Genomic DNA, 14453 nt, shown 5'->3' on the forward strand with positions numbered 1-14453 from the left:
GAGAGAGGTGTGGGAGGGAAGAAATTAGACTGCCCACAGCAAAGCACAGTTACTCTAAACACACTTTCTTATTTCAACTCTAATCACTCTCACTTTTACAACTTTTGCATCTGACATATTCTCAGGTCAAACAATTAGAAATATGTTCAGACATATTAAGATAAAGACCAATAAACCATTTTCAGATTTGAAACTATTGCTAGTTTTTTTGAGGAAGAATTAGCATGGACTGCAGTATCTAATGTGAGTCACTTCAGAGAGTGAGTAGGTACAGGAGTGTCTGGATGACTTCATCCATGTTTTGGGCACTCGGCAGACATCATCATCCTTCCAGACACAGCCTCATCCACTTCTGCCTCGACTGACTGGAGGTGTTTGTGTCTGTCTGTGTGTGGGTGTGTGTGTGTGCATGTATGCATGGTATTTTTGTTTTTATTTTATTTCACCTTTATTTAACCAGGTAAGCCAGTTGAGAACAAGTTCTCATTTGCAACTGCGACCTGGCCAAGAAAAAGCAAAGCAGTGTGATAAAAACAACACAGAGTTACATGTGGGGTAAACAAAACATAAAGTAAAAAATACAACAGAAAATCTACATACAGTGTGTGCGAATGTAGTAAATTATGGAGGTAAGGCAATAAATAGGCCATAGTGCAAAATAGTTACAATTTCGTATTAACACTGGAATGATAGATGTGCAAAAGATGATGTGCAAATAGAGATACTGGGGTGCAAATTAGTAAAATAAATAACAATATGGGGATGAGGTAGTTGGATGGGCTAATTACAGATGGGCTGTGTACAGGTGCAGTGATCGGTAAGCTGCTCTGACAACTGACGCCTAAAGTTAGTGAGGGAGATAAGAGTCTCCAGCTTCAGAGATTTTTGCTGTTCGTTCCAGTCATTGGCAGCAGAGAACTGGAAGGAATGGCGGCCAAAGGAGGTGTTGGCTTTGGGGATGACCAGTGAGATATACCTGCTGGAGCGCAGACTACGGGTGGGTGTTGCTATGGTGACCAGTGAGCTAAGATAAGACAGGGATTTGCCTAGCAGTGATTTATAGATGATCTGGAGCCAGTGGGTTTGGCGACGAATATGTAGTGAGGGCCAGCCAACAAGAGCGTACAGGTCACAATGGTGGGTAGTATATGGGGCTTTGGTGACAAAACGGATGGCACTGTGATATACTACATCAAATTTGCTGAGTAGAGTGTTGGAGGCTATCTTGTAAATGACATCGCCGAAGTCAAGGATCGGTAGGATAATCAGTTTTACAAGGGCATGTTTGGCAGCATGAGTGAAGGAGGCTTTGTTGCGAAATAGGAAGCCGATTCTAGATCTAACTTTTGATTGGAGATGCTTAATGTGAGTCTGGAAGGAGAGTTTACAGTCTAACCAGACACCTAGGTATTTGTAGTTGTCCACATACTCTAGGTCAGACCCGCCGAGAGTAGTGATTCTAGTCGGGTGGGCGGGTGCAAGCAGCGTTCGGTTGAAGAGCATGCATTTAGTTTTACTAGTGTTTAAGAGCAGTTGGAGGCTACAGAAGGAGTGCCCTCCGATTTGACACATTGAACTCTATCTGAGAAGTAGTTGGTGAACCAGGCGAGGCAGTCATTTGAGAAACCAAGGCTATTTAGTCTGCCAATAAGAATGCAGTGGTTGACAGAGTCGAAAGCCTTGGCCAGGTCGATGAAGACGTCTGCGCAGTACTGTCTTTTATCGATCGCGGTTATAATATTGTTTAGGACCTTGAGCGTGGCTGAGGTGCACCCATGACCAGCTCGGAAACCGAATTGCATAGCGGGGAAGGTACGGTGGGATTCGAAAAGGTCGGTGATCTGTTTGTTAACTTGGCTTTCAAAAACGTTCGAAAGGCAGGGCAGGATGGATATAGGTCTGTAACAGTTTGGATCTAGAGTGTCACCCTCTTTGAAGAGGGGGATGACCGCGGCAGCTTTCCAATCTCTGGGGATCTCAGACGTTACGAAAGAGAGGTTGAACAGGCTAGTAATAGGGGTTGCGACAATTTCGGCAGCTAATTTTAGAAAGAAAGGGTCCAGATTGTCTAGCCCAGCTGATTTTTCAGCTCTTTCAGAACATCAGCTGTCTGAATTTGTGTAAAGGAGAAGCGGGGGGGGGGGGGGCATGGGCAAGTTGCAGCGGAGGGTGCAGAGCTGGTGGCCGGGGTAGAAAGCATGACCAGCCGTAGCAAAATGCTTGTTGAAATTCTCGATCTGTCACGATCGTCTGAAGGAGCGGACCAATACGCAGCGCGTGGAGTGAACATGATGACTTTATTTAATTAAAGCAACCACGAAAAAACAACAAATGACGATACGTGAAGTCCTCTGTGACACCGACAGAACATACAACACTGGAACAATAACCCACAAAACAAAGGAGAAAACACACAGAATATATATGGCTCCCAATCAGAGATAACGAGCCGACAGCTGACACTCGTTACCTCCGATTGGGAGTCATAGACCAATCACCACTAGACACAAACAAAATGAAACTCACCCATCCCCAACACCACCAAATGAAATACACCCAAACCAATGACAATGAACAACCCTGGCTCAAATATCAAAGTCCATGGAGCCAGAGTGTCACAGTACCCCCCCCTAAAGGTGCGAACTCCGGGCGCACCAATATCAGGACTAGGGGAGGGTCTGGGTGGGCGTCTGTCCACGGTGGCGGCTCTGGCCCCGGTCGTGATCCCCACCCCACCACAGTCACAACCTGCTTCGGTAGCCTCCTCCCAATGACCACCCTCCAACTAACCCCACCTGGACTACGATGCGCCTCAGACGGCCAGAGTCTGCCATCTGCCCAACGGGGCCTGAACTGCCCGTCTGCCCTAAGCCTGCAAAGCCGCCCGTCTGCCATGAGCCATCAGAGCCGTCCGCCAGACCGGAGCCGCTAGAGCCTTCCGTCAGACAGGATCAGCCAGAGCCTTCCGCCAGACAGGATCAGCCAGAGCCTTCTGCCAGACAGGATCAGCCAGAGCCTTCTGCCAGACAGGATCAGCCAGAGCCTTCTGCCAGACAGGATCAGCCAGAGCCTTCCGCCAGACAGGATCAGCCAGATCCGTCAGTCGGCCATGAGCAGCCAGATCCGTCAGCCAGCCATGAGCAGCCAGATCCGTCAGCCAGCCATGAGCAGCCAGATCCGTCAGCCAGCCATGAGCAGCCAGATCCGTCAGCCAGCCATGAGCAGCCAGATCCGTCAGCCAGCCATGAGCAGCCAGATCCGTCAGCCAGCCATGAGCAGCCAGATCCGTCAGCCAGCCATGAGCAGCCAGATCCGTCAGTCAGCCATGAGCAGCCAGATCCGTCAGCCAGCCATGAGCCGTCCAGCCAGGATCCGCCAGAGCCGTCCAGCCGGGATCCGCCAGAGCCGTCCAGCCAGGATCCGCCAGCCAGCCAGGATCCGCCAGAGCCAGCCAGCCAGGATCCGCCATTTAGTCAGGTGCTGCCCCTTAGCTCGGTGTTGCTCCTTATCCTGGTGCTGTCCCTTATCCTGGTGCTGTCCCTTAGCCTGGTACTGCCCCTTAGCCCGGTGCTGCCCCTTAGCCCGGTGCTGCCCCTTAGTCCGGTACTGCCCCGTAGTCCGGTGCTGCCCCTTAGCCCGGTGCTGCCCCTTGTTCCGGTGCTGCCCCTTATACCGGTGCTGCCCCTTATCCCGGTGCTGCCCCTTAGGCCGATGCTGCCCCTTAGTCCGGTGTTGCCCCTTAGTCCAGGTGGGGTTAGTTGGAGGGTGGTCATTGGGAGGAGGCTACCGAAGCAGGTTGTGACTGTGGTGGGGTGGGGATCACGACCGGGGCCAGAGCCGCCACCGTGGACAGACGCCCACCCAGACCCTCCCCTAGTCCTGATGTTGGTGCGCCCGGAGTTCGCACCTTTAGGGGGTACTGTGACACTCTGGCTCTAGGACTTTTGTATGTGAGCTAGAGTGTATGTTGTTTTGTTGGGGATTTGGGTGTTTTTCTATGTTGGTAGTTCTGTCGGGTGTATTTCTATGTTTGCAGGTCTGTGGGTTGTTTTTCTAGGTGGTTGTATGTTGTAGTCAATGACTCCCAATCGGAGGTAACGAGTGTCAGCTGTCGGCTCGTTATCTCTGATTGGGAGCCATATTTAAACTGTCAGTTTTCACCTTTGTTTTGGTGGGTTATTGTTTCCGTGTTCCTGTTTAGTCTATGTACTGTTGGACTTCACGTTTCGTCATTTTGTTTTGTAGTTACGTGCTTTGATTATTAAAGTCATCATGTTCACTCGCAACGCTGCGCATTGGTCTCCTCCTTCAGACGATCGTGACACGATTATTGTAGATTTATCGGTGGTGACAGTGTTTCCTAGCCTCAGTGCAGTGGGCAGTTGGGAGGAGGTGCTCTTATTCTCCATGGACTTTATAGTGTCCCAAAACTTTTTGGAGTTAGTGCTACAGGATGCACATTTCTGTTTGAAAAAGCTAGCCTTTGCTTTCCTAACTGATTGTGTATATTGGTTCCTGACTTCCCTGAAAAGTTGCATATCACGGGGGCTGTTCGATGTTAATGCAGTACGCCACAGGTATGAATGATTGAAAGAGTGAATGAGTGAATGAGTGAGAGAGAGTGAGAGGTTATTGAGGGGTTATGACTAAGTTGTTACATTAACTCTAATCTGTTCATTTGTAAACTCCCAATTCCACAGTCATCGAGCATCACTTCCCGTCATAGGATTTAGGACTAAAGAATTAGCTAAAACGCATGACTGAATGTGAAATCACATACAGATGTAGGATCTGAATTTGAGCCAGTGTGCTACAGCAGGAAAATAATCCTGCTGCAACAGGAAATGTGAATTATTATGTGGATTATAATTATTGGATTTTCTTTAGGGGTTGATGCATTTTTCGTAAAGGGAAAATCAAGTCTGGAATCTCAAAGTGGAAATGTCAAATTTCAGAAGCCTTTTTAAACCTCAAAAACACTACAAGGAACTACAAGGAAAGTTATCCTGCAACAGGGTGATCAAATTAATATCCTAAATATGTATCGCTGTGTTGGCAAAAAATGACTTCCCGTTAGCATTGAGTTTCTGAGGGCATAATGTCTCAAACCTCAGTCCTGTGTGTAGTACACCCAAACGAGGGCAACGAGGGCACTACGAGGGCAACGAGGGCATTGCTTTCATCCCCCTCTGGCCTGCTGGCCCCTACCTCTGCGGAAGCACAGTTCCCGCTCAGCCCAGTCAAAACTGTTCGCTGCTCTGGCACCCCAATGGTGGAACAAGCTCCCTCACGACGCTAGGACAGCGGAGTCACTCACCACCTTCCGGAGACACCTGAAACCCCACCTCTTTAAGGAATACCTGGGATAGGATAAAGTAATCCTTCTACCCCCCCTTACCCCACCCCAAAGAAAGAAAAAATTATAATAATAATAATATTGTAAAGTGGTTATCCCACTGGCTATAAGGTGAATGCACCAATTTGTAAGTCGCTCTGGATAAGAGCGTCTGCTAAATGACGTAAATGTAAATGTAAATGTAGTAAAGGTCTGCTGAGTCAAACTGAAACTGAACACTCCCGCCACGTAGGTGAGTCTGTGTGTAACTGATGTGCCAACCTGCCACGTAGGTGCGGCCCAGTGAGTGGTAGTGGTCTGTATGTTTAACCCCCTATTATTCTATCTGTGTAGTTTTACAGAAATAAGAGTGTGTGTATGTGTAACTCTCTCTCTCTCTCTCTCTCTCTCTCTCTCTCTCTCTCTCTCTCTCTCTCTCTCTCTCTCTACCCCTTTCCCTCCCCCATTTCTCTACCCCACCCACCCACCCGCCCACCCCATCTCTCTCTCTCTCTCTCTCTCTCTCTCTCTCTCTCTCTCTCTCTCTCTCTCTCTCTCTCTCTCTCTCTCTCTCTCTCTCTCTCTCTCTCTCTCTCTCTCTACCCCTTTCCCTCCCCCATTTCTCTACCCCCACCCACCCACCCGCCCACCCACTCTCTCTCTCTCTCTCTCTCTCTCTCTCTCTCTCTCTCTCTCTCTCTCTCTCTCTCTCTCTCTCTCTCTCTCTCTCTCTCTCTCTGTCTCTCTCTCTCTCTCTCTCTCTCTCTCTCTCTCTCTCTCTCTCTCGCTCTCTGTGTGTGTCTGTCTCTGTCTCACTCAATTCAATTCCATATCCAAAGGCACTTTATTAGCATGGGAAACATATGTTTACATTGCCAAAGCAGGTGAAATAAACAATCACAAATCACTCTCTCCCTCTCACCAGTCTAATATCCCAGTCATGGAGGAGGGATACAGAATTAACCTGGACTACATCACGGAGCGCATCATCACCGTATCCTTACCTCACGCATGCCCAGACCAGACCTACCTCCAGAACCTGCGTGAGATCACACAGATGCTCAAATCCAAACATGGCCACAACTACATGGTGAGGAATGGAGGGGCTGTAGTGCACTAAAAGTGGTAGAGTCTGCCTCATAACTGATCTATACCTCCATCCTCATCACTGTCTTCCTCATCTTCCTCTTCTCCCTCTTCCCTCCATCCGTAGTTAATGAGCGACAGAAAAAATGGTCTAAAATGTGTGTTTTATTTCCCTAGGTGATCAACCTCTCAGAGAAGAATGAAAGCCTGACCCAGATGAACCCCAAGGTGAAATTAATACTGTAGCTATTGCCTCTCTGTGTGTACTACTCAAGACCACTGAGCTAAAGCCTAGCTTGGGGAGCTAACACAAGCCTTCAGATCTCAAGAAAGGTTATTAATCAAGGTTACTGTGTGTGTGTGTGCGTGTGTGTGTGTGTGTGTGTGTATGTGTGTGCGTGTGTGTGTGTGTGTGTGTGTGTGTGTATGTGTGTGCGTGTATGTATGTGTGTGTGTGTGTGTGTGTGTGTGTGTTGTCTCAGGTGTTGGACACGGGCTGGCTAGACCTGCTGGCCCCGTCCATGGAACAGATGTGTGGTGTGTGTAAGACCATGGAAAATTGGCTCCACTCACACACACAGCATGTTCTGGTCATGCACTGCCGGGTAGGAATCACATACACACACACACACACACACACACACACACACACACACACACACACATACACACACACACACAAAGAAAAAGTAAACACACATATTATTATTACCATGGTCACCCTTTATTTGGCTAGTCTATCTGTAGATGCTCTACAGACTATCAGTAATATTTCAACTAACTATCTACAAACCCTAACCCTAGCCCTAACCCCTAACCCTTACCCTAACCCTAACCCTAACCCTAACCCTAGCCCTAACCCCTAACCCTTACCCTAACCCTAACTCTAACCTTAACCCCAACCCTAACGTTAAACCTAAACCTAAACCTAACCCTAACTCATAAACCTAACCCTAACCCCTAAGCCTAAAATACAGTATTTACAAGTGCGGACCGGCAAAATGTGCTCACTTCTCTGAATTTCTGTTTGTTTACTATTCTTGTGAGGACTTCTGGTACTCCCAAGTATAGTAAAACATGTACACGTACGCACACACACACACACACACACACACACACACACACACACACACACACACACACACACACACACACACACACACACACACAGGCTTATTAGACACTCCCAACATTTCTACCTCTCCTTGCTCTTCTTTTGACCTCCTGACCTGTGTCTTGGCTCCGGCCCCTACAGGGTGGTCAAGGCAGAGTCGGGGTGATGGTGGCCTCCTACATCCACTTCAGCAGCATATCAACCAGGTAACACTGATGCTAACAATATCACTTTTACTGAAACTTATCCAGGGGAAGCTAGCCTTAACTTCAGGGATGGGAATGTAAGGATTATGGGCACTGGCCAGCCAGGCTAGTAGTCCGCTATTTCTAAAGCCCGGTTAACATCTACCAGCCCTCTAGTTTACCTATTTCTGATAAACTTTTCCCGTCACCGAAGGCAAATCTATAATCCGGAATACTTTACCAGTCATTATGGGTTATAACATGTGTGAAAATATACTTTTATATTAAACTTTTCACAAGTTTACCGAATTTACTCCGTATCTCTCTAAAGGTGCGTTGCCATCTGGTATCAAGTGGTAATCTCGTGTGGCAACTACTACGGAGTATGGGGACTAGGAAGTGAGCTTCAGAAAATTTTATCATAGTTCACACATTGTATAACCTGTACTGACTGGTAAGGCATATATTTGCCTTCTGTGACTGATAAAGTTTCTCGGAAATAGGTAAACCAGAGGGCTGCTAAATATGTTTTCGGCATACGGGATATAGCCTTCAGCAACGGGAGCCTAATGTGTACAGATCTCCCGGAGCGAAGAGGCTATGGCCTGACTAGTTTGGCACATTTCTTTCTAGCCCAGTCTGAAAAGTGCTAACCTCCAACATTACTGGCTTATCTTGTATTTGTCTCCTCTTTGAACAAAGACAGTGTCCTGGATAAGCCTACAAATCAGAACAGAATAAGATAGCTTTGTATGATTATCAGGATCAGTTTCCCAAGTAAACATGATTGATTACCCATCTAGCTATCCAAATCCTCAAAGGAAAGAGAAGCTATGAATGTAGGGTAAAGTACAGTGCTAAAGCTACAGTAAAAGCTCAACTAAAACTGTATACTAAAACTATACTATACTAAAGCTACAGATGTAGGATCTTAATTTGAGCCAGTTTGCTACAGCAGGAAAATAATCCTGCAGCAACAGGAAATGTGAATTATTATGTGGATTATAATAAACTGACATTTTTGTAGGGGTTGATACATTTTTTGTAAGGAAAAATCAAGTCTGAAATTTCAAAGTGGAAATTACAAACTTTAGAAGCCTTTTTACACCTCAAATACACTACAAGTTGTGCATTGCAGGAAATGTATCTTGCAACAGGGTGATCAAATTAAGATCCTACATCTGTACAGTATCCACCTCTCCTCAGGAATGCAGATAGAGGAGTGTTTAGTACAAACATGGCTTGTATTGTTTCTAATGTAATGTTTCATATGAAAGAAAACCAGCGACACAGTTATACTGTATAATAGGTTGAAAAGGATCAGGGTCTGTATTCATAAAGCGTCTCAGAGTAGGAATGATGGTCCAGGATCAGTTTCGCCTTGTAGAATATAAGGAATGGACAGGGGGCCTGAACCTAGTTCAGTACTCCTACTCTGAGACACTGTATGAATACGGGCCCTGATGGACAGTCATTCAGTCAGTACGAGACAAAGGGCAGAAAAGTTGATTACAGAGACTTTGAAATGTATACTGTTACCAACCAGTGTTTAGATTTTGGGCAGGGATCATGTTGCCAGGGTTTACCTGTGTAAAGTGGAGGGGTTAACTTAACCCATATAGAACCAAATCAAATCAGATTTTATTGGTCACGTACACAGTTTAGCAGGTGTTATGGCGGGTGCAGTGAAATGCTTATGTTCCTAGTTCCTATCAATCAGTGCAGTAAATGTCAAACAAGCACACAATAATCAAAATGTAGTTCAGCAGTAGATACTGTATATAAATATACTGAACAAAAATATAAACTCAACATGTAATGTGGTGGTCCCATGGTTGAAATAATGTGTTGATATAATTTTGGGAGTGTTTTCTCTCAGATTTCCTTTATTAATGTCCCCAGCTACAATAAATATAGCCTCAGGATATGCGGTTTCCAGTTTGCGCAGTGAAGTGTATTTGCTTAAGAGCAGTCGTCGCTGTGTTGGCTTGTGGGGGAATGTACAGAGCAGTGACAATAACCAAAGAAAATTATCTCGGGAGGTAATGCGGTCGGCATTTGATGGTGAGGTATTCCAGATTGGGAGAACAAAAGGACTTGAGTTCCTGTACGTTACCACAATCACACCATGAGTTGTTAATCATGAGATACGCCTCCTGAGTGTGACTAGGACCCCACTCCGTTTTGGAGTATGAATGGGGCTGCCTCGGGCAGTTCAAACAATGGATCCAGGTCCGGGAAGTCGAATTTCTGGTCGAATTTCTGGTGAGTGACTGCCAATCTAATGTCCCAAAGTTATCTTTGGCTGTAGGTAATAGTACTAGAAACGTTCTGAGCAAATAATGTAAGAAATAACCACAACAACAACAAAAACAAAATACTGCCAAGTTGGCTAGGAGCTAGAAACAGGGCGACCGTGTCTGTCGGCGCCATCTTGTCAAGTGGTGGGAATATAGATGCCTACATACATATAGAATATACTGTAGATCAGGCGCATTCAACTCTTACCCTACAAGGGCCGGAGCCTGCTGGTTTTCTGTTCTACCTGATAATTAATTGCACACACCTGGTTTCCCAGGTCTAAATCAGTCCCTGATTGAAGGGCAACAATAAAAAAGCGCTGTGGAATTGGCTTCGAGGTCCAGAGTTGAGTTTGAGGGCTGTAGATAGATGCCTACATAACATGTATGTACAGCGCCTTCATAAATATTCATACCCCTTGACTTATTCCATATTTTGTTGTGTTACAGCCTGAATTCAAAATTTATTAAATTGATTGTTTTCTCACCCATCTACACACAATATCCCATAATGATAAAGTGAACACGTTTTTAGAAATGTTAGCACATTTATTTTAAATGAAATATAGAAATATATAATTGACATAAGTATTCACACCCCTAAATCAATACATGTTAGAATCACTTTTTGCAGCGATTACAGCTGTAAATATTTCTGGGTACGTCTCTAAGAGCTTTGTACACCTGGATTGTACAATATTAGCACATTATTCTTTTAAAAGTTATTCAAGCTCTGTCAAGTTGGTTGTTGATCATTGTTAGACAGATATTTTCAAGTCTTGCCATAGATTTTCAAGCCGATTTAAGTCCAAACTTTACCTAGGCCACTCAGGAACATTCAACGTCGTCTTAGTAAGCAACTCCAGTGTATATTTGGACTTCTGTTTTAGATTATTATCCTGCTGAAAGGTGAATTTGTCTCCCAGTGTCTGTTTGAAAGCAGACTGAAACAGGTTTTCCACTAAGATTTTGTGTGTCCTTAGCTCTATTCCGTTTCTTTTTATCCTAAAAATACTCCCTAGTCTTTGCCGATGACAAGCATATCCATAACATGATGCAGCCACCACCATGCTTGAAAATATTAAGTGGTACTCAGTGATGTGTTGTGTTGAACAAGTTAATTTCTTTGCCACATTTTTTGCAGTTTTACTTTAGTGCCTTATTGCAAACAAGATGTATACATATTTCCTTCTTTTCAGTTTGTCAATTAGGTTAGTATTGTGGAATATCTACAATGTTGTTGATCCATCCTCAGTTTTCTCCTATCACGGCCATTAAACTCTGTAACTGTTTTAATGTCGCCATTGGCCTCATGGTGAAATCCCTGAGCGGTTTCCTTCCTCTCCGGCAACTGAGTTAGGAAGGACGCCTGTATCTTTGTAGTGACTTGGTGTATTGAGACACCATCCAAAGTGTACAGTTGAAGTCGGAAGTTTACATACACCTTAGCCAAATACATTTAAACTCAGTTTTTCACAATTCCTGACATTTAATCCTAGTAAAAATTCCCTGTCTTTGGTCAGTTAGGATCACCACTTTATTTTAAGAATGTGAAATGTCAGAATAATAGTAGAGAGAATTATTTATTTAAGCTTTTATTTCTTTCATCACATTCCCAGTGGGTCAGAAGTATACATACACTCAATTAGTATTTGGTAGCATTGCCTTTAAATTGTTTAACTTGGGTCAAATGTTTCGGGTAGCCTTCCACAAGCTTCCCACAATAAGTTGGGTGAATTTTGGCCCATTCCTCCTGACTGAGCTGGTGTAACTGAGTCAGGTTTGTAGGCCTCCTTGCTCGCACAAACTTTTTCAGTTCTTCCCACAAATGTTCTATAGGATTGAGGTCAGGGCTTTGTGATGGCCACTCCAATACCTTGACTTTGTTGTCCTTAAGCCATTTTGCCACAACTTTGGAAGTATGCTTGGGGTTATTGTCCATTTGGAAGACCAATTTGCGACCAAGCTTTAACTTCCTGACTGATGTCTTGAGATGTTGCTTCAATATATCCACATACTTTTCCTTCCTCATGATGCCATCTATTTTGTGAAGTGCACCAGTCCCTCCTGCAGCAAAGCACCCCCACAGCATGATGCTGCCACCCCCGTGCTTCACGGTTGGGATGATGTTCTTCGGCTTGCAAGCCACCCCCCTTTTCCTCCAAACATAACGATGGTCATTATGGCCAAACAGTTCTATTTTTGTTTTTATCAGACCAGAGGACATTTCTCCAAAAAGTACGATCTTTGTCCCCATGTGCAGATGCAAACCGTAGTCTGGCTTTTTTATGGCGGTTTTGGAGCAGTGGCTTCTTCCTTGCTGAGCGGCCTTTCAGGTTATGTCGATATAGGACTCGTTTTACTGTGGATATAGATACTTTTGTACCGGTTTCCTCCAGCATCTTCACAAGGTCCTTTGCTGTTTTTCTGGGATTGATTTGCACTTTTCACACCAAAGTACGTTCATCTCTAAGAGACAGAACACGTCTCCTTCCTGAGCGATATGACGGCTGCGTGGTCCCATGGTGTTTATACTTGCGTACTATTGGTTGTACAGATTAACGTTGTACCTTCAGGTGTTCGGAAATTGCTCCCAAGGATGAACCAGACTTGTGGAGGTCTACAATATTTTTTCTGAGGTCTTGGCTGATTTCTTTGGATTTTCCCATGATGTCAAGCAAAGAGGCACTGAGTTTGAAGGTAGGCCTTGAAATACATCCACAGGTACACCTCCAATTGACTCAAACGATGTCAATTAGCCTATCAGAAGCTTCTAAAGCCATGACATCATTTTCTGGAATTTTCCAAGCTGTTTAAAGGCACAGTCAACTTAGTGTATGTAAACTTCTGACCCATTGGAATTGTGATACAGTGAATTATAAGTGAAATAATTTGTCTGTAAACAATTGTTGGAAAAATTACTTGTGTCATGCACAAAGTAGATGTCCTAACCGACTTGCCAAAACTATAGTTTGTTAATAAGAAATGTGTGGAGTGTTTGAAAAACTAGTTTTAATGACTCCAACCTAAGTTTATGTAAACTTCTGACTTTAATTAATAACTTCACTATGCTCAAAGGGATATTCAATGTCTGCTTTTTTTTCCAACCCATCTACCAATAGGTACCCTTCTTTGCGAGGCATTCAAAAACCTCTCTGGTTTTTGTGGTTGAATCTGTGTTCGAAATTCACTGCTCGATCAACTGAGGGATCTTAGAGTTAATTGTATGTGTGGGGTACAGAGATGAGGTAGTCATTCAAAATCATGTTAAACACTATTATTGCACACAAAGTGAGCCCATGCAACTTATTATGTGACTTGTTAAGCAGAATTTTACTCCTGAACTTATTTATGCTTGCCATAACAAAGGTGTTGAGTACTTATTGACTTAAACATTTCAGCTTTCCGTTTTTAAGTAATTTGTAACATTTTCGAAAAACATCATTCCACTTTGACATTATGGGTTATTGTGTGTAGACCAGTAACAAAATACATCTACATTTAATCAATTTTTAATTCATCCTGTAACACAACAAAATGTGGAAAAAGTAAAGGGGTTTGAAAACTTTCTGAAGGCACTGTAGCTATCGTATAATATTAAATACACTTTATAAATCCCACAAGAGGAAATTGGATTTGTCACCAGCAGACAGAACAACAACAAACACTTACTTACATCAGAGACACAGAGACAGGGCACTGGTGGCTGATAAAACAAGCACAACTCATGGCTTCCACAAAAGCCCTTCAAACCATTAATCTTTGGAATCTTTAGTTCATTATCAACAGACAATTTTTTGCTGTGATGAAATATTGTTGTGCAATACTTCCTTTCATTATCTAATACATCTCTACAGAATATCCTCTGAGTTGCCTTCCATTTGTGATCCTGTCCTCTGAGAGATATGTGAGGCTGTGTGTCCTCCTAGGACCAGAGTTGACTTTAATATATGTGTCCCAAATGGCACCCTATTCCCTACATCAGGGATGGGCAACTCCAGTCCTCAGGGGCCTGATTGGTGTCACACTTTTGCCAAAGCCCCAGCTAACACACCTGACTCCAATAATGAACTAATCATGATTTTCAGTTTAGAATGCAATTAGTTGAATCAGCTGTGTGTCCTCCTCAGCCCAGAGTTCACTTTAGAGTGTCAGTAATGTCACTGAGAGATCATGGGAAGGGTCACACAGGGTTGGAAGAAAACTTGCAGGAAAGGGAGTGAGTGTGTGTTTGTGAGTGAGTGTGTGTGTTTTTGTGTGTGTGTGTTTGTGTAGGTGTGTGTGTGCTCCCCCGTGGTTGTCAGCTGACTCTCTGTAGTGATTGTTTAATGCTGATAACATTGTTCCATTCCTCCTGACACTGTGTCAGCTTCCCTATCTCTACCCCAGTGTGTGTGTGTGTGTGTATGGATATACAGTGAGGGAATTAAGTA

The 14453-nt window shown here is 44.3% G+C and overlaps 1 protein-coding gene across 2 annotated transcripts in view; it reads left to right on the plus strand.

Annotated features, from left to right (window-relative positions):
- The window catches only part of si:ch211-191a24.3 (tensin-3), an 86712-nt gene that overhangs the window by 3008 nt on the left and 69251 nt on the right, over positions 1-14453 (plus strand). The window contains exons 2-5 of one of the 2 annotated variants that reach the window (XM_041840179.1): positions 6261-6425; positions 6599-6649; positions 6904-7026; positions 7677-7741. In XM_041840179.1, the coding sequence (XP_041696113.1) occupies positions 6276-6425; positions 6599-6649; positions 6904-7026; positions 7677-7741 (389 nt within the window). In that variant the 5' untranslated portion in view covers positions 6261-6275. Of the gene's footprint in view, positions 1-6260; positions 6426-6598; positions 6650-6903; positions 7027-7676; positions 7742-14453 lie in introns of those variants that run through there. The other variant, XM_041840181.1, reaches the window with a different exon arrangement.

This window comes from Coregonus clupeaformis, chromosome 20 (genome assembly GCF_020615455.1).
Source record: "Coregonus clupeaformis isolate EN_2021a chromosome 20, ASM2061545v1, whole genome shotgun sequence".
Classification (NCBI taxonomy): Eukaryota; Metazoa; Chordata; class Actinopteri; order Salmoniformes; family Salmonidae; genus Coregonus; species Coregonus clupeaformis.